This window comes from Pipistrellus hanaki (genome assembly GCF_964339955.1).
Source record: "Pipistrellus hanaki genome assembly, chromosome: 6".
Lineage (NCBI taxonomy): Eukaryota > Metazoa > Chordata > Mammalia > Chiroptera > Vespertilionidae > Pipistrellus > Pipistrellus hanaki.
This window is the reverse complement of record NC_140508.1, coordinates 33,469,657-33,490,264: the sequence shown is the minus strand read 5'-3', so window position 1 is coordinate 33,490,264 and position 20,608 is coordinate 33,469,657. Positions and strand designations below refer to the sequence as shown.

Below are 20,608 nucleotides of genomic sequence, written 5' to 3'. Positions count from 1 at the left end.
CTTTCTCACTAACATTACACAAGGGTTTTAATTTCCCCATGTCCTCACCAACGCTTGTCATTTTCTGGTTTTGCTTTTTATTTGTTGTTTTTGTTTTTTGTTGATCCTCACCCAAGGATATTTTCCCATTGATTTTTAGGGAGAGTAGAAGAGAGAGGGAAAGACAGAGAGAAACATCTGTGTGAGAGAAACACATCAATTGGTTGCCTCTTGCATGAGCCCTGACCAGGGCCCAGGCCAGGGAGGCGCCTGCAACCAGGGAACATGCCCCTGACCAGAATCAAACCCAGGACCCTTTGGTCTGCAGGCTGATGCTCTCCATCCACTGAATCAAATTGGCCAGGGCTGGTTTTGCTTTTTTATTTTTTTGTATAGAAGCCATGCTAATGGATGTGAGTGCTAGGATCGTTTTGAGATTCAAACAACCATGAGCTTTTTATCCCAGGCTTTTGATTTCTTTGGCTGAAGCATTCTCTCAAAAATTTAGCCTGGGCCAGTGTGGCTCAGTGTTTAGAGTGTTGGCCTGAGGACCAAAGAGTCACAGGTTCCATTCCTGGTCAAGGGCACGTAAGTACCTGGGTTGCAGGTTTGATCCCCAGTCAAGGCACAGGCGGGAGGCAACCAATCAATGTGGATCTCTCATATTGATGTTTCCCCCACACACACACCTCCTTCTACTCTCTCTAATAATCCTAGACTGGGAGAGGACATAGGCTGGGCTGAGGGAGCCCTCACCTGATTGCACAAATTTCGTGCACCAGGTCTCTAGTAATAATAATAATAATTTAGTCATTTTACTCATTTGACTCTAGTCAGTTTCACGTACTAAAACCACACCCACAATGTTTCAATACATAGTGCTTAGGTTTGCTCTATTATTTTTTAAAATATATTTTTATTAATAAAAACATATATTCATTGATTTCAAAGATGAAGGGAGAGGGAGAGAGAAACATCAATGATGAGCCCTAACTGGTTTGGCTCAGTGGTAGAGCGTCAGCCTGCGGACTGAAGGATCCCAGGTTTGATTCCGGTCAAGGGCATGTACGTTGGTTGCGGGCACATCCCCAGTAGGAGGTGTGCAGGAGGCAGCTGATCGATGTTTCTCTCTCATCAATGTTTCTAACTCTCTATTCCTCTCCCTTCCTCTCCATAAAAAATCAATAAAATATATATATTTTTAAAAAACATCAATAATGAATAAGAATCATTGGTCAGCTGCCCTCTACACGCCCCTTACTGGGGATTGAGCCCACAACCCAGGCATGTGCCCTAAATGGAAATCTAACAGTGACCTCCTGGTTCAAGGGGAAATGTTCAACCACTGAGTCACACTAGCCAGGCAGGTATGGCATGTTTTAAAAATTCTTGCAACACACTAGTTGAAAATCACTGCCTTGCTGAAACCGGTATGGCTCAGTGGTAGAGCGTTGATCTGCGGACTGAAGGGTCCCAGGTTCGATTCCGGTCAGGGGCATGTACATTGGTTGCGGGCACATCCCCGGTGAGGGGGGGAGGGGGTACAGGAGGCAGCTGGTCGATGTTTCTCTCTCATCGACGTTTCTAGCTCTCTGTCCCTCTCTCCTCCTCTCTGTAAAAATCAATAAAATATATTTAAATAAATCGCTGCCTTACCTTATCTTTGCCTTGGAACATTTTAATGAATTAATAGATTTTACTGTGTCCAGCACCTTTTAAAAGCTCATTTCTTTCGATTTGGGCTCCAGAGGCATTAGGCTTTTCCACTTCTGCAAGGACCTAAACTCCTTATGACGCCCTGAAAGATCTCCTGTGGCCTGCCTCTCCACTCAAGGCCTGTCTATCATTTTGAGCTCCAGGATCTCTCTCTCTCACACACACAAACACACACACACAGACACACACACACACACACACAGCTAAAGGAGTAAATAACACCTATGAAGCACTCAGACAAGCCTTTGCATAGGATGGGGCAAAGCAGGTTTACAGTTGTGAGTACACAAAACACAGAGTTAATTCTTATACTATTATTAATTAATTATTGTATTATTTTTTTTAATATGAACAACTTTAAACCTACTTTTGCCCCACCCTATAGATTTGATGTTCTTGTTAGTCTGTGTTCAGAAAATATTTACTGAGCTGCCTACTCAGTGCCAAGCAGTATGTGAGGCTCAGGATAGGACAGTGAGCGGAGGGGATGTGCAGGGCTCACTCCTCCCTGCGCCCAGAGAGTGGGCCGGGGTGTGTGTGTGTGTGTGTGTGTGTGTGTGTGTGTGTGTGTGGCTCACCCAGCATCACCCCCTCCCACATCACCCCCCCCACATCACCCCCCCCACATCACCCCCTCCCACATCACCCCCACCTCCGACTGCGGCGCAGGCGCGACCAAAGCTGCTTTGGCTCAGCTCGCGCTGGGACTCGGCTTGGCCGGCCGCAGGCAGAGGTGAGCGCAGCCCTGCTCCGCGCGGCCCGCCCCCCCCCCCCGGGGGTCCGGAGGGCCCCACCCCTGCGGCACCCCCAGCTCGGGCGGTGCCCAGCCCCGGGTGCCTCGGCCTTTGGTGCGGGGTGGGGGGACTCGGGGAAGCAGCCGGGCAGTGACCGCTCCAGCTCCCGCGCCCGAGACCCCTCGGGGCGGAGGCTTCCAGGACTCGGCCCGCACACCCGCCCTTGAAATCCCGTCGCCCTCCCGCTGGACTCAGTCTACCTCCGGGGAGAGGAGGCGTGAGTCTCCGCCCGGGGCTGGGTGGGCGGCCAGAAACCCTGGCGCTGTGGGCCCGGAGCCGGCCTCATTTCCCTGACTCGCCCCAGGGGGGCGCCCCCTCTCCGCCTCGCGGACGCCGGAGTGGGCGGGCCTGGGCGCAAAGAAGAGAGACTCCATCCATCCACCCATCCATCCATCTTTCCTTCCTTCCTTCCATCCATCCACCATCCACCCATCCATCCATCCATCCTTCCTTCCATCCATCCATCCATCCATCCATCCATCCATCCATCCACTCACCCATCCATCCATCCATCCACCATCCATCCATCCATCCCATCCATCCACTCATCCATCCATCCATCCATCCATCCATCTCCCGGCCCTCACGCACTCGCCTTCCCCCCAAACGCCTACTCCGCCGCAGTCTCCCCCCCTCTCACTCTGGAGCCCCCTCTTCTTCCTGATCCCTTACCTAAGCTCCTGCCCCCTCCCCAGAGGTTTCTATGGCAACCCTCGTCCCGGGTACACGCGGTGTCCTCCGCATCCTTTCCCTCCCCCCTCCAGGCCCCCAGGCCGCCAGACCGCCTCCCAGCAGCCCAAGCACAGGAGGGGCGGGGAGGCCGGCGGGAGGCGGCGTCAAGGTCACCTTCCTCCTCCTGGGCCAGCAGGATCCGGTGATCAAGTGTATTGGGGGGAGGAGGACCGTTAGCCGCAGGGGAGGAGCTAACCCGGGCCCAGCATCCCTGAACCCTCCCCCTGCCCTCTCCCTGCGGGTCCTCAGTTCATGGTCGCTGCTGCACTAGCTCGTCCTGTCCCGCGGACCCCATTCATTCTCCCTCCCAGCCGCGGGGCTCCTCGGCCAGCGGCGGTCCTGCAGTGGCCACGCCTCCGGATCTCTCGCCCTCTTTCTCAGCTTTTAGTCTCTGCCTTTCCCCATTCTCTGTCTATTTCTGCCCACCCTCCTCTTTTTCACCTGAATTGTGGGTAAGGGCTGTGAAGAGCTGCAATTCATAGACAGGCGCCCCTGGGACTGGGGATCCGTGGGGACTCCAAGAAACACCCCAACACACTGTGGCTGTCTATACGTGTGTCTCTGTCCGCTTGTGTGTGTTTGTATGCTTTTGTGTGTTTCTTTGTGCTGTGTGTGTGTTGATCTGCATGTGTCTCTATGTGGCATGCTGTGTGTGCCTGTCTCTGGTGTGTGTATGTCTGTGTTGGTGTGTCTCTGTGGTGTGGGTGTGTCTGTGTTGGTGTGTCTCCGTGGTGTGTGGGAATGTGCAGGGATTTGAGGGCCACACCGGACTGGGAACGAGAGAGGCTGGAAATTTGTCTTCCCCGTCAGGGTAAGCTCATTACTTTATTCTGCCTGAAGCTGCTCCGAGGGGCTGAGGGCCAGCCTTGGAGGTGGGAGGGCAGGGACGCTGGCCTCCACAGCTCTGCCCCCACCTCTGACAGTGGTCTAGTTCTGCCTGTGCGCGGTAAGTGCCTCTCACTCTGAGACCTCAGTGTCTCCACTTGTGAGAAGAGGGGGCTGAGACAGGACTCTCTAGAACTCTGACAGCTGCTGAACGTAAGAGCCCCTAATCCCAGAGGCCCCAGACTTTCACTGCCTGTAGAGTCAAGATTCCTTGGGACTTGGAGGTTGTTGCCTTCTGAGGGGCAGCCCTGGGGAGGGGTCTTTTAGGGCCTTAGAGTTTGTGGAGCTCTGACTGCAGCCAGGACAGTTACCCCCACGAGTACCCTACAAGGGGGGCGATTTTGAGAGAAGATGGGGATGAGGACTTCTCACTCCAGATATGGAGCGCAAAAAGTTCTGGGCAAAAAAATAATAATTTAAAAAATTACAGTGATAATAAGCACAACAGCTACCAGAAGACACAAGAACTGCACACAGCAGGTGTAGCCATTAGCCCTGTCTTACAGGCGAGGAAACGTAGGCTTAGAAAAGTGCAAGCAACTTGTCTGCGGTCACACAGCCAGGAAGTGCTGGGTCAGGGATTCCAGCCCAGACAGTGAGGCTCCAGAACCCACAGCCCAGCCACGCGTGGCCTCCAGAGCAAACGCACACCTTATTTTTCATTTTTCAATATATCTTATTGATTTTACACAGAGAGGAATTGAGAGGGACAGAGAGTTAGAAACGTCGATGAGAAAGAAACATCGACCAGCCGCCTCCTGCACACCCCCCACCGGGGACATGTTCACAATCAAGGTACATGCCATTGACCGGAATTGAACCCAGGACCCCTCAGTCTGCAAGCCGACGCTCTATCCACTGAGCCAAACCGGTCCCGGCTGAACGCACACCTTTATCGGCACCTCCAATTGCCAGGCTCCGGGCTAACCCCTCCAGTGCACTGGCTCATGCACCGGACGCCAGGGAAACCAGGCCAGGGATCCAGAAAGCCAGGGTGGGGTATCTGTGAGTGTGGGGGGTCTTCAAGGGGAGGAGTGGGTGGGACACAAAGATCCAGGAGCCTGGGAGGGTCACCACAGCAGCTCCCGCCGGTCCCGCCCTCTGTCCCTGAGCCCTGCCTATCCTACAGGACGCCAGGATGCCGAGCCGTGGCCGGCCCTGCGGCTGCGGCCCAGGCCCCAGTGTGGAAGGCGGCAAGTGGTATGGGGTCCGCTCCTACTTGCACCTCTTCTCCGAGGACTGTGCAGGGGCCGCCCTCCGAGACGACCCCGAGGGGCCTTCTATTCTGTGTCCCGGTCGACTCTGGCCCTTAGTGTGCTGGAAGGTAAGGCCGAAGGAGGAGCATCTCTGGTGATTTCCTGTGGCTTCCGGGAAAAGAGGGACTCAGCGGATAGGAAGAAAAGGGGTGGGGTAGCAGCTGAAGGTCTCGCACGGTCAAGCCATAGAAAGCCCAGCTCGGATGGGTTTGATCTATACAGGGAAAATGCTGCTTATGTTCTAGAAGAAATCAGAGGTTGTGCGCCTTCAGGCAAAGTTCGATCCAGCAGTCCAAACCATCCCACCGAGGGACTCAAGACTTCTCTTAGTCTTCAGGCTTCCATGGCACCCCCCACCCCAGCTTCAGGTTCTGCCCACATGCTCCCCAATGGCTGCTACTGTGCTGCCCCTCAATCTTCTGCTCCACACCACCCAAGGGAAATCAGAATTTCCTCTGGTATTTCCTCCAGAAAAGAAACAATGCTTTTTAAAAAATATATATTTCACTGTGGTGGTTGTTTTTTTTTTTTTTTTACAGAGAGGAAGGGAGAGGGATAGAGAGTTAGAAACATCGATGAGAGAGAATCATTGATCAGCTGCCTCCCGCACACTCCCCACTGGGGATGTGCCCGCAACCAAGGCACATGCCCTTGACTGGAATCGAACCTGGGACCCTCGAGTCTGCAGGCCGACGCTCTATCCACCGAGCCGAACCGGTCAGGGCAGAAACAATGCTTTTATTTCTCGAAGTCCTGGCGAGTATTGCATTGGCTCAGACCGGGTCACTCGCCCAGGCCTGAACTAATCACTGCAGCCAGGGGGATCGTTCATGCTGACTGGCAGGGATGGGGTCCAGCCCACTGAAATATTACTGTGCTTCCCAGCGATGTAGTGGGGATACTGTTTCCAGGGCAGTGGAAGAGGTGAGAGAAACAGTTGATATCCATATCAGCCAGGTAGGTGGTCAGGCAGGGCGCCCTGTGTGGGTAACAGTATGGAGGTGGCAGTGAGCAGAGTTCTGAGAGCGGACATAGCTCTTTAATCACCACTGTAGGAAGGCCGAGGCAGAGAGTCCCTCCCCTCTGCTTTTAAAAGGCTTTACTCTAGCGGGGAGGGGAGGGGCCCATCTGCACCCAGTGAATCACAGCCTCAGGGGGGGGGAACAGAGGATGCTGGGAGAAGACGTGCTCTCAGCACCCGTGGTGACCAAGGAAGAGTTCCAGGAAAGTCAGTCCCTTTTTACATTTTTTAAAAAGCATCTTCTAATTGCCGGGCAGTGTGCTAGGCTCTTGGGGACACAGAACTGAAGAAGACGTGGTTCCTGGCCTTGAGGCGCTCCTAACTGTGGTTCATTTAGTTCAGGGGTCTTCAAACTACGGCCCGCGGGCCACATGCGGCCCGCAGAGGAGTCTGATCCGGCCCGCCAGGTTTTTTGGGCAGTGAGCGCAGCCGAGGTGTTACAGTAGGAATTAGTAGTTCATATAGTCCGGCCCTCCAGCTCTCTGAGGAACCGTGATCTGGCCCCCACTTTAAAAAGTTTGAGGACCCCTGATTTAGTTATTCTGCAAATATTCACTCGGCTATGACTCTATACCAGTGCTGTGCTTGGCATGGAAGACACCTCGGGAGCCAAAACGGACACAGTCTGCTCTCTTGGCTCTCATAGCTCTCAGGGTGATGGGGCAGGCCGGCATCACTTACATGGTAACCGAAGCACATATCCTAGTGTGCACCGGGGTGAGATCACTGGAGAACGAATGGGCAGAGCGTTTGCAGAGGGTAGAGTTAGGTGACTTGGCCCAGTTCGGAGGTGTCCTGGAAGGCTTCCCGGAGGAGGTGAGGTTTGAGATGATATCTGAGGGATGTGTAGGAGCTAACCAGCCAGAGAGATAGAGATAGAGGGTAGATGGGGATAAGACCCAAGGAATGATGGAGGGGGACTCAGGTTGGCAAGGGAAACCCACTGCCAGGTGGGAGCTGGGAAGGAAGCGAATCCAAAGGTCTCAAGGTTCCAAACAGAACGTGACCGTGTTAGGTCCCAGCGGGTGTGCTCTGTGACTCCCATCTCGTAAGGTTGGGTTAAGGGGTTACCTTTACATCCAGTTGGGATCCAACGCACCCTAGGGATTCCTTAGCCTAGGGCCCCCGACGGAAGGACGGGCGCTGACTGCCTCCCGATCTGTCTGCCTCTCTCCAGTTCTGCCTGTTCTTGGGGATCCTGCTTCTGGTGATGGGCGTGGCGGCCCTGGCCACTGGCTATACCGTGGCCCCCAAGCTGGAGGGCATCGGAGAGGGCGAGCTCCTGGTGCTGGACCAGTGGGCGGCGGACTACAACCGGGCTCTGGGCACCTGCCGCCTGGCGGGCACCGCACTCTGCACGGCAGCCGCGCTCCTGCTGGCCATCTGCCTGTTCTCGGCCATGAGCGGCTGGCTGAGCCGGCACACCGAGGCGGAGCCTTTGGAGACCGAGGCGGACAGCCACGCGGAGGTCTCCGGGGACGAGTCAGAGCGGCAGCAGCTCTCCCCCATCCTCTGCGATGCCGACGGCCACCCTTGGTTCTCGCCGCCCCCCAGGGCCTTCAGGCAGCCCTCCGTACAGGCCACCCAGCCCAAGTGGAGCTCTTGAGCTGCCCACGGGGCTGGAGGAGGCGCCAGACCCAGAGACAGGACCCCTCCTCCTCTTCACCACACCCCACCGTCTCCTGAACATCTCCCTGTGCGCAGGGACCCTCTGTCTAAGCCTCCAAAAGGCTCGGCTTCGGCTCAGCAAGTCGGGAGCTCCCGTTTGCATGCCCATTCCCAGGGGGCAGGGCCCAACTCGCCCAAGATGCCAGCCTTCTACTCAGAACTCCCGCCACCCCTCCTTCCCTCCAAGGCATCTCCCTCCGCCTGTCCCACTTTCTTCTCTCTGTGGCCACGCCCCTTACCTGTTCAGACCACCCGTTCCTGCCTCTGAAGGAAAGGAGTTTGGGCCAGATTCTCGAGTTCCATGATTTTCCTATTCTCCCCGGCTGTAAGCATTACCCTCTCTAGGCAAAAGGGGGTGTCATCCTCACCCACTGACCCGCCTCTCTCAGCTGCACAGGATGCCTCAGGATGAAACCGGTTTGGCTCAGTGGATAGAGTGTCCGTCTGCAGACTGAAAGGTCCCAGGTTCGATTCTGGTCCAGGGCATGTACGTTGGTTGTGGGCACATCCCCAGCAGGGGGTGTGCAGGAGGCAGCTGGTTGATGTTTCTCTCTCATCGACATGTCTAGCTCTCTATCCCTCTTCCTTCCTCTCTATGGAAAATCAATAAAATATATTTTAAAAAAAACTTTTTAAAAAAAGATGCTCGTTGGACTTCCTGTCCAGAATGGCGCAAAAACAGTTACTTCCTGTTTTCTTCATGCATTTTGGCATCAGAGCCTTCCTCCCTGTCCACCCCACCCTGGGCCATCACTAGCTCCAGTGCACAGCGGAGGGAGCTGCCTCCCCCGGGCCAGCTCTTGTTCTCTGGCTGTGCCAGGGCCCTGGGTCCTCCTGGCCTTCCTGGGACCCCCAGGGGTTGGGGGCGGGTTCGGCCCAGAGAGACAAGCTGGAAGCCTGACATCCCAGGTGGCTAAGAAAATACTCCGAACACACACTTAAATGGCCCCGAAGGGCCAGGGGACAGGAGGACTAGGATGTCTCTGTTCCTCAAGTCCCACACACAGCTTTGCTGGTTTGGCTCAGTGGATAGAGCATTAGCCTGCGGACTGAAGGGCCCCGGTTTGATTCCAGTCAAGTGCTCAGGTTGTAGGCTCCATCCCTAGTAGGGAGCGTACAGGAGGCAGCTGATCAATAATTCTCTCTCATCATTGATGTTTCTCACTCTCTCTCCCGTCCTCTCTGAAATCAATAAAAATATACTTTAAGCTGAAACCGGTTTGGCTCAGTGGATAGAGCGTCAGCCTGTGGACTGAAGGGTCCCGGGTTCGATTCCGGTCAAGGGCATGTACCTTGGTTGTGGGCATGTCCCCCGTGGGGGGTGTGCAGGAGGCGGCTGGTCGATGTTTCTCTCATTGATGTTTCTGGCTCTCTGTAAAAAAATCAATAAAATATATTAAAAAAATAAAATGTGAGTCATCTTTAAATATATATCCTTTTATTTTATTATTATTTTTTTAAAGTTTACTATCTTAATTGTGCAGAAAAACAATCTTTTTATTTTTTAATATATTTTATTGATTTTTACAGAGAGGAAAGGAGAGAGATAGAGAGCTAGAAACGACGATGAGAGAGAAACATCGACCAGCTGCCTCTTGCACACCCCCTAGAGGGGATGTGCCTGCAACCAACGTACATGCCCCTGACCGGAATCTAACCCGGGACCTTTCAGTCCACAGACCAACGCTCTACCACTGAGCCAAACCGGTTTCGGCTAAATATATATATACTTTTAAAAAAGAAGAAAAAAAGAGATAGACATTAAACAAAAAAGTACCCCCCCAAACCATCACCTACTTGTGATGCATCATCTCCGTCCTCTGCCACCAGGGGGAGCTCCAAAACAGCTGGAAAGAGACCTCGGTGGGCCCCATCACTACCCTCTGAGCTCCCTGTCACCACCAGCCTTGAGGCCACCTTGAGTGAGTGTGTGTAGGGGTGGAATCCCCAGTCCTCCCCCACCAGGCAGGCCCTCCTGCTCTTGTGCCCAGATGGTCTCCCCATTCTGCACCTCTTCCATCCCACCTTCCTATTCAACAAACAGCTGGGGGTAATACTGATTTTGCTTCTCTTCCTGACCACTGGGGTGTGGGGGAGGGAGGAAAGAGACTGTCTTGTGTGCTGGGCACTTACGTCCTTTATTTCTCATTTGCTTCTCACGAGAAAGGAGATTATTATCTCCATGTTACAGACGAGGTAACTCATGGTCAGAGAAGTGAAGCCACTTGCTTAGGTTTCCTGGGGAGATTTTAAATGCTTGCTGGGTGGGAAGCAAATTTCTCAGCCATCTTAAAACCTACTACCCCATCCCTGAGAGGAAAGGAGGCCAAGCACAGTGTAGGGATGGGATTTCTTCCAGCCATTGTGGGTTAGCTGCTCTCAGTGCTTAATAAACCCGGTGTGCTGCCCACACCTTAGAGAACGGCAGCTCCAGCCAAAACCCTGGAGTCATCTTTGACTCCTCCCTTTCCTCACGGCCTGCATCCAATCCATCAGCAAGTCCTGTCAGCTCAGCCTTGGAAATACATCCTGTATGCAACCTCACAGCGAGCTCCCTGGCCTGAGCCACCATCGCTTCTCCTCTGGGTTATTGTACAGCTTCTCCCTGGTCTCCCCAGGTCCCGCTTCTCCATCCCCCAAGTCTAATCTTCTCAGAGGAGCCAGGTAAATCCCGTTACCACATAGCTTGGGTCCTGTCCCTCTTTGGCCCAGGACCCACCCATGGCTCCCACCTCACTCAGGGTAAAAGCCAACATTTTCCAGACGTCTAGCTTCCAGAACTGTGAGAGAATAATTTTTGTTGTTTTAAGCCACATCGTATGTTTCGTTTTTAAAAAAATATATTTTATTGTTTTTTTACAGAGAGGAAGGGAGAGAGATAGAAAGCTAGAAACGTCGATGAGAGAGAAACATTGACCAGCTGCCTCCTGCACACCCCCTACCGGGGATGTGCCCGCAACCAATGTACATGCCCTTGACCAGAATCGAACCTAGGACCTTTCAGTCCGCAGACCGACCCTCTACCACGGAGCCAAAGCGGTTTCGGCCACTTCGTATGTTGTAAGCCACAGAGGAGCTTTGTACAGCATCCCCTACTTAGGAAGCAGGCTGCAAGCTGGTGTAGCCTGAGGCAGGGTGGCACCATCAAAATGGGAAACACACAACCCTTTGACCCCTCTCTCTCACGCGGGCCTGAATATAGGTTCCATTCCACATGTTGGACACGGCAGCATTGTTTCTAGCAGAAAACATTCGGAAACAACCTAGATGTTCGCTGATAGAGGGCTAAGTAATGCATCCTGGTGCGGTTACACTCTGGACCACTCTGTAAAAGGATGAGAAAGCTCCCTGTGGACTGGGCTACATGCTCTGGAAGTGACAGTGCTAGGTGAGAGGGTGCGAGGTGCAGCCTCTTTTAGAAAGCTTCTAAGCCATTTGTGTACAAAGAAGATTTATGGACCTCGCTTGTACACGTGTGAAATCTCTATTGCCTTTGGTTGTCTCTGGGGAGGGGACAAGAGTGGGGGAGGGAGACTTGCGCCCATTTAAAATTTTGAACTATGGGAGTATATTTCATTCTAAAATATATTTCTTTAAATTAAAAAAGAATGTATTTGATTGAATGCATTTAATAGGTGGGGAGAAGGGATTTATCTTTCTTATAGAAGAATTTCAACTAATAGACACAGAAGGATTGAGAGAAATTTTTTTCTTTTTAAAATTTTTTTTTTAAATTATTATCTATGTACATATTTTAACATTGCCCCCCCATACATACCCTCCCTCCCCAGAGTTTTGTGTCCATTGCTTGTACTTATATGCATGTATACAAGTCCTTTGGTTGATCTCTTATCTCCCCCAGATCTCCCTACTCTCCCCGCTGTAATTTTACAGTCTACTTGTTGCTTTACTGTCTCTATATCTATCTTTTGGTTTGTCAGTTTATAATGTTTTTTAATATCCATAAATGAGTGAGGCCATGTGGTATTTCTCTTTCATTGACAGGCTTATTTCACTCAGCATGATGTTCTCTAGTTCTATCCAGGTTGCTGCAAATGATGAGAATTCCTTCTTTTTTATGGCAGCATAGTATTCCATTGTGTAGATGTACCAGGATTGAGAGAAATTTTTAAAAATTGCATGCCACAGTAATAATTGTTGCATGAAAGATAAGGAAAGGCAAGGAGACATGGCTGAAGGGCATCTAGAAACTGTCAGTACTGTCTTAGTCACTCTTCTATAAACCTAAATTTATTCCTCCAAAAAAGTTAAAAATAATATAGTTGTTCTGGCCAAGACGGAGTAATAGGAACCAGGTTTATTCTCCCATTTGAGAGAACCAAAGACTGGGCCAGGAACTGAATGAACGAGAATACATTTTCCTCAATTCTACAGCTGTCCCAGTCAACTTCCTCGAGTTTCCAGGCCGTGGAACAGATTTCAATACTTCCCTAATAAACGATGAAACAAATAGACAGAAAGTCAGGTTAGGGACGATTTGAACAACACCATCACCCAACTTGACCTAATGGACATCTATAAGGCGCTCCACCCACCAAGGGCAGAATACACAAGACCTTGGGCCTTGGTGGTTCCTGGAGATCCAGGGGCACATGGGGGGACTAAATTGACACAGCTCATAGCTGCCTCCGGGCACATTCTGGTGTCCTTCAAAACAGTGGCAGCTCAGCAGGTTGACAGCTTCCTGGACCTCAGAGGGAAGCTCTTTTCCCTCCATCCTGCAATCCCTCCCTTCTCTGAGGTGTGAGGGAGGCACCTTCTGCTCCATTTTTATGCCAGAACCTGAGCACCCAACCCCACACTCCCCGGAGGCTGCCCCTCGCTCCTGCTAAGTCTTGCATTTCCTCCCTCCTCCCTGCTGACCAGCCTCAGAGGAGCCCCTCCACCTCACCCCCAACTGGACCAAAGAAGGAATGATCTGGAGCATTGCCTGGCCTCTGGGGATGCTGTGCCTGGGCAGGGAGCTGAGATGCCCCACGGTGAGAAAGAGAAACACGGGGATATTCACAGGGGGCAGGTGTTAGTGAGATGTGGGAGAGAGAGAGAGAGAGAGAGAGAGAGAGAGAGAGAGAGAGAGAGAGAGAGAGAGAGAGAGAGAGGAGTCTAAGAGGAAGATGCAACCTTCATGTCCTAATCTCTTCATCTCAAATCTTAGGCCGAGATCAGAGATCAGGCCGAGAGTGAGGCAGTCTGCCAGGTTCGAGCCACTGTGTGAGCCTGGGCAATTTTTTAACCTCTCTGAGCCTCAGTTACTTTTTCTCTAAAATAGGGCCAAAAAGATGCCAATGTCTTCAGATTATTGAAGATCTAATGAGCTTAGCACAGTGCCTGGCACACAGAAGAGCACTATAAATGCCAGCTATTGTTATGAAGGAGCCTGAGGGTCAGAACTAGCAGGCAATGCACAGGTTGTAACTGGGGATGACTTAGACATGGCCCTGGCCTCCAGGGACTCCCAGTCTGGTGGAAAGGACAGTCCAGTAGAGAGGCAACAGAGATCTAATAGAGAGAGAGAGCGGTAATAGAAAGCAACTTATAGATCACAGAGGACAGACGCAGAGGTATAGCACTTGTCTGTGCTGGGCTAGGTAGTCAGTACTTCACACCACTAATTCTGTTAGTCATCAGACCACCATAGGTGGTCATCGTTATCTCCAAGCACAGAGTGGGAGAGTGAGCACAGGATGTTTAAGCATCTTGTCAAAGGTTACACAGGTGAGATTTGAGTCCAAACAATCCAGGTTCAGAAAGCTCCACCCCCCTGGCATCCATCCACAGAGAGGTGACAGCATCCCCACGGATTCTACCAACGATAAGGGATGGGGGTCATACCCATTACCCCTCACACAGTGTCACACAGACACAGGCAAGCATATGCGTGTCTACCCAGATCAACACCAAATCCTGCCCATGACAAGAGCACAGAAAAGCCTCTGGAAAACCACCCCACTAGAGTGCATTGTCGCAAAAAAAATAATCAGCCCAGCCGAAACCGGTTTGGCTCAGCGGTAGAGCGTCGGTCTGCGGACTGAAAGGTCCCAGGTTCGATTCCGGTCAAGGACATGTACGTTGGTTGCGGGCACATCCCCGGTAGGGGGTGTGCAAGAGGCAGCTGGTTGATGTTTCTCTCTCATCGATGTTTCTACAATAGCTCTCTATCTCTCTCCCTTCCTCTCTGTAAAATATCAATAAAATATATTTTTTTAAAAATCATCAGCCCAAGTGACCTCACAGACACATGCATCCATATGCAAATTGGTGGGCCTTCTACAAGCCCTTGGATAAGCATGTCACATGCATAGGTGTGCACCAACAGGCATGTACATCATGATGATGTATGTCTGCAGACATACCGATAACTGTGTACTTGCACTTACTCTGCTATTGATTTTTTTCAGCAGCTACATCTACTGAGCATCTACTACATGCAAATAAGCAACGATAAGGCTCAGAGAAGTGAAGGGGCTTGCCAAAGGTCGCACAGTGGGTAGATAGGTGGGCTTCAAACCCTGGCCCTGCGGTGTTTGGACGTGCAGCCTGTCTCCGAGGCTGTGCAGTTGTGCTCATGAATGAACAGATGTGGCCTCGGTTGGATTCCCACAGTGCCGTTGACATTCCCTGTAACCTTGGACACATCACATCCTCTTCCAGGCCACACCCTCAGGTGTGCTCCGTGGGTGTGTGGTGATGAAACCAGTGACTCTGGCCTCCCTCCAAGTCAGCCTGGGTTGGTGTCACCGAGGGCTGTGAACTTCCTGTCCCGGCCCCGCCAAATCCCGGAGCACATGACTCAAAGCCAAGCCCTGGGCGCCAGGCCACCGGGAGCCCGGTGATGGACGAACTCACAGGATTGCGTGTGGTCAGAGCAGGGAGGAGGAGGGAGGGAAACAGGATGTCCACGGGGGTGTGCACTTGGCAGGATCCAGGAACCGGGTTTGGCATGGCAAGAGCTGCCAAGGCTTGGCATGTAATGGGGCGCTCAGCACAGGCCTGCTGGGGAGAGCGGAGAGGGAGGGAGCAGGACGGACATCACCTGGTGCTGATCTGGAGGCCCTCGGTGAGCGAGAGAACGAGTGGAGGAAGGGTGATAATGATGGACAGAGGGGCCTGCAGTTATCTTCTCTATAAATCCTGGGTGCCTGCTCTCAGCCACCCGTCTGGGCTCCGCGGAAGCTCGGCGAGCAGGGTGGACACGGCCCTGCTTTTGCGAAACTGAGAGTTCAAGTGATGGCAGCCAGACCGGGTGCAACGTGACTCAGCCAGTGTGAGCAGTCACCAGCATGTCTGGGGGAACAAGAGGGTGCAACAAGAGGTGTGTGTGTGCGAGCGCACATATGTGCTCAAACAGCCTGATGTCTGCCAATGTGTCTCTACCCCACACCCACGGTGAGCACACTACCTGCCCCATTCCTGCCCTGTGCCAAAGCTGCTCTTCCCACCACAGGACAAAGGCCTCCTTGGCCCAGAACTTGGACCTCAGCAGAGGCCCAGAGAGGCCCAGAGGCTTTGCCCCCAGTGGTAACGACCTCCCAGCAGACACAGCCCGGTGCCCCTCTGCATGGACTTCTCCCCCGGAGCCCAGACCTGGGAGGAAAGCGGGCAGCCCATGGCCACCTCCCCGGTGCCCAGGTGTGTGGGGCCCGGGCACGTGCTGTGCGTGCCAAGCAGCCAAAGTGCCATAGGGAGGCCCAGACGAATGTGCGAGTGACACCGGGGCCACTGCGTCCTCACTCTGGGCACGGGTTCTCTAAGTGCGCTGCAGACACACGGAGCAGCTGGGTGACCTTCGGCCTCTCAGCCTCTCTGAGCCCCAAGCTCTGATCTTCAGAATGAAATGCATGATAACAGCCACTCCAGTCCTGTTGTGAGAGTAACTCAAGGCATCACGATCTCAAGGCATCATCATTGTTTTCCCAGGGGCCTCATCTTCCCAGTTACGTGGTCTGTTCCTCAACAACCCACTGGACTTCATGACCCCGTTTCTCCCACGACACTTCACCACACAGCACTCACCTAAGTGCTTGCGGTAAGAATTGCTGAGCAAAGCGGTTCCTCTTAAACAGTGGTAGCCGCTAGCCCTTAGGTAATAATAATCAGCAGCAATTTCAAAAAAATATATTTTATTGATTTTTCACAGAGAGGAAGGGAGAGGGATAGAGAGCTAGAAACATCGATGAGAGAGATACCTCGACCAGCTGCCTCCTGCACAACCCCCACCGGGGATGTGCCCGCAACCAAGGTACATGCCCTTGACCGGAATCGAACCCGGGACCTTTCAGTCCGCAGACCGACGCTCTATCCACTGAGCCAAACCAGTTTCGGCGATCAGCAGCAATTTTGAGCTTTATTACATGTCAAGCATTGTGCTGAGCACCTTTCACTCATTCATTCATTCACTCATTCATTCAACAATTAATCGAACACTTAGTAGGTGCCAGGCTCTGTGCTAGACACAGGGATACAGCAAGCCCGCCCTCAGGGTTCTGACTTCCTAGCAAGGGCAAAAGGGACAGACAACAGCCATTTCGTACATATACGAGATAATTTCAAACATTGAAAAATGCTGTAGATAAAACAAGACAGTGATGGATGGGAGGCAGGCCGCAGGGGCCAGGGAGGGTCTCTCGGAGGAGGTGCATTTGACCTGAGACCTGAAAGAAGAGGCGGCAGAGCCTGGGTTGTAGGGAAAATTCCAGGCAAATGGAACAGCAAGGGCCACGGCGGCGGCGCAGGGGCCGGAAGGATTTGTGTTGTTCAAGCTCCGGAGAAAAGGGAGCGTGGCTGGAAGGAGGGATGCGGGGACTGTGGAAGGCGATGGCTCAGCGAGGCTGGCAGGAGTCAGCTCCTGGACTATCATTCCAACTTTTTTAAATCCTCACCTGAGGATAGGATATTTTCCATTGCTTCTTAGAGAGTGCAGGACAGAAAGAGGGAAGGGGAGAGAAAGAGAGAGAGAGAAACATCAATGTGAGAGAGACACATTGATTGGTTGCCTCCCGAACGCAAGGTCCCAGAGAACCCACTGGGGCTGGGGATGAGCCTGCAACCCAGGTACTTCATACGTGCCCTTGACCGGGAATCAAACACGAGACCCTTTGGTGTGTGGGCAGACGCTCTAACCACTTGGCAATGATGGCCAGGGCTATCGTTCCAGCTTTATAGAGGAGAGAACTGATGCTCATTGAGGGTGAGTGACTGGCCCAATGTCATAGCGCTGATGAGAGGCTAAGCCGGGGTTCAAGTCCAGCTTGCACTGCCAGAACCAGGCTTTTTTTCCCCCCTTTCCTTTACTTGAGGCTGCCACAGAGACACACGCCTGAGCAGCACACACCCGTATATACCCATCAGCACACACACACTCTGCATGCTGACCCATGATGAGGGGGCGTGGGCTTGACCATCACTGAGTGCCAGACCAGCAGAGACAACCTAAGGTTCTAACATTTCCCCTGGGGTCTTCAGAGGCCACGTAGGAGGGGTGGATGTCTCCTTAGCTCAGCCTCCCAGAAGCTCTGGGCCCAGGGAGCTTTCAATGTCAGGAAGGGGGAGATGGCGTCTTGAGCACGGGGGTGGGATCTGGAGTGGCCCGTGGCGCTGCGGACATGGGAGGAGATGACAGCTCAGAGGCACACCTGGGAGGAGAGGGCAGGCCAAGGACAGAGGCGGCAGAGGGAGCCGCACAGGCCCTGCCAGGCAACCCTGGGCCTCCTTTAAGCTCTGCTGAGTCACCTCCCAAGACAGGGCGGGAGCTCACTGCCCACCACGGTGGCCTGGGGGCGCTGACCTCGAAACTTCCTCTTCCTGCTCTGCCTCTGCAGCTGTAAAACGTGAGAAGATTCACATCAGAACAAGAGAGATGAATAAGCGCTGCATGAAGACACCTTTGTTTTTCCAAATCGAATCGGTAAAGCTCAGGCACCTTCGTCACACAGGCTTCTGCCGGGTGTGTCGCTCACGCTCTGCCGGCAGGTGGAGGTGCGGCTTCATCTGGATGGGAGAGTCATTCGAAAGTGAAAACGCACAAACTGTTGATTTAGTAATCCTGCTTCTAGGAAATCAGCTCAGTTTCTCTCTACTCTCCATGTCTGAACACTGCAGCATTGTTCCATTGCTTGTTATAGCAAAAGACTGGAAATAATGAGATGTTCATTGACACGGAATGGTTTCAATAAACCAGTACATCCCTACAATGGAATACTACAAAGCTATAAAAAGTTAGGAAGGTCTTTCTGAACTGATTTGGAGCAATTCCTAAGACAAACTGAAGGACTGGGTGTGCTCTCCTCTGTGTACAAGGGGAAGGTAAATAGTCACAACTTATATTTATTTAAAATTAAAAAAATAAAATAAAATGGGGGAAAAAATAGTCACAACTTAATGTCCTGAAGATAACACAAGATAATTGGTTACCCCCGGAAGGAGGAACTAGGGGGCTAGAGACAGGGATGCGAGGAGACCTTTCTAGTTCTAGACCTTTGGAGTTTTGAGCCAAAATATAAATAAGTAAAGATATTTTAAAATGTGTCCTCTGGAAAGTACTGTATTTTTACACACACCCTGTCCCCTTGGGCAGAATGTCCTGGAAGAGAAAAAAACCTGTCTGCCTTTCTCTGGTTAGCACGAGGTGGTACTCTGCAGGAGTTCAGGGCAGACTTCTTAGCTGACAGAGAAGGAATGGACAGTCAGGTAGCTGCAGGGTGAATGGGGGATGGACAGACAGATGGTGGATGAATGGATTCGTGAATGAATGGCTGATGGATGGATCTTAAGACTACAGCCTTCATTTGATCCTACAGCCCTGCCCACAGCTCACACCCATTTATTTTGCTCCCCTTTGCAGCAAAGGTCTCTGCAAAATGGTCTGTACTCACTGCCTTTCATTCTTCTCTCTTAAATTCATTCCAATCACACTTCCACCTGCCCACCCCACCCTCACTGAAACTGCTCTTGTCAAGGTCACCCCGTTTCTCAATCCAATGCTCAACTTTCAGTCTTCATCTTCCAAAGGGGTGAACAGCTTTGACTGTTCTACCTTCCCTGTGCACTTGGCATCCAGGCCTTCATACTCTCCTGGCTGTTCTACCTCAACTTTGTTTTTGTTTTTTATTTTTAAATATATTTTATTGATTTTGTACAGAGAGGAAGGGAGAGAGATAGAGAGTTAAAAACATCGATGAGAGAGAATCACCGATCAGCTGCCTCTTGTACACCCCCTACTGGAGATATGCCTGCAACCAAGGTACATGCCCTTGACCGGAATCAAACCCGGGACCCTTCAGTCCCCAAGCCGAGGCTCTATCCATTGAGCCCAACCGGTTTCGGCTGTTTTTTTTTTGTTGTTGTTGTTTTTTTTTTTAATATATTTTTTATTGATTTTTTACAGAGAGGAAGGGAGAGAGATAGAGAGTTAGAAACATCGATGTGAGAGAAGCATCAATCAGCTGCCTCCTGCACACACTCCCCCTCCACCCCCCACTGGGGATGTGCCTGCAACCAAGGTACATGCCGAAGTCGAACCCAGGACCCTCCAGTCCGCAGGCCGATGCTCTATCCACTGAGCCAAACCGGTTTAGGCTGTACCTTAACTTTGTTTCTCCCAACCCTTCCTGCTAGAGTGGTCCCGGACTCAGTCCCTGGTGCTCTCCAGTTCTATATTTCAGCCCACACCTCTCCCCTGAACTCCAGCACACACATCCACCTGCCCACCCAGCATCTCCTCTAGCATGCCTAAGAGACACTTCAAACGCAAAACTCCCAAAGCTGAACCTCTGGTCTCCCCCAAAACACCTGCTCATCTCATCTGATGGTTGCTACCTACTTGCCACTGTTCAGGCCAAGACACCTCAGAGGGTCCCTGACACCTCCCGTTTCCTCACACTCCACGTCTGAAGCATCAGCGATCCTGCTACTTCCACCTTTTCACTGTACCCAGAACCCAGTCACACCTGTACGGCCACTGCCCTGCTCTAAGCCACTGCATTTTTCTCAAAAGTATTGCAACCTCTGCTCCCTTCTTCCCAGAATCTTTTCAAAAACCTCCAAAGCTCCAGCTGGTCTGGTCCCGCCCTGATTCCCCCCCCCCCCCACCTCAGCTACTACCCCCTCCCTGACTTGCTCCACTCCAGCCACACTGGCCTCCTTGGCCAGCACACCAGTCTAGCTCCCCCTGGCCTCTGATAAGCCATTGCTCCTGCCTGGGCATTCGGCCCCCCCAGAGAGTCCCGTGGTAACCCCTGGAACTCACTAGCCACTGCCTCCTTCCACCTCCCCTCCGGATCTGCTTTACCCACTCCTCTGTCACCCTTTACTAACGTGCCCCATCATCTAAGTGTTTATTATTTTCTATTTACTGAGGTGGGGAGGGGGAGCCCCATTTTTGTTTGTTATTATATTTTCAATGTTGTATCCCCAGCCTTTAGAACAGTGCCTGGCAAGTAATAGGAATAAATATTTGTTGAGTGGATGAATGAAGTATAAATGGTTTGATTGGTGCTAAAAATATTTAGTCGCTCCAGAATGGAGAGATAGTAGGAGAC

General features: G+C 52.1%; 1 protein-coding gene across 1 annotated transcript; it reads left to right on the top strand.

The window, feature by feature from the left end:
* The first annotated feature begins 2,310 nt into the window (after positions 1–2,310).
* On the top strand, positions 2,311–9,266 carry NRSN2 (neurensin 2). The gene is made up of 3 exons (XM_084887951.1): positions 2,311–2,428; positions 5,236–5,430; positions 7,561–9,266. Exons 2-3 carry the CDS (start codon positions 5,245–5,247, stop codon positions 7,987–7,989), a joined length of 615 nt encoding a protein of 204 aa, XP_084744077.1. The 5' UTR covers positions 2,311–2,428; positions 5,236–5,244; the 3' UTR covers positions 7,990–9,266.
* The last annotated feature ends 11,342 nt before the right edge of the window (positions 9,267–20,608 follow it).

What these genes read in the sequence shown, in the direction of transcription:
- NRSN2 (XM_084887951.1), top strand. Translation starts at nt 5,245, where the DNA reads ATGCCGAGCCGTGGCCGGCCCTGCGGCTGCGGCCCAGGCCCCAGTGTG. An exon ending in GGCCCTTAGTGTGCTGGAAG is followed by an intron (nt 5,431 to 7,560) that starts GTAAGGCCGAAG and finishes GCCTCTCTCCAG; the next exon opens with TTCTGCCTGTTCTTGGGGAT.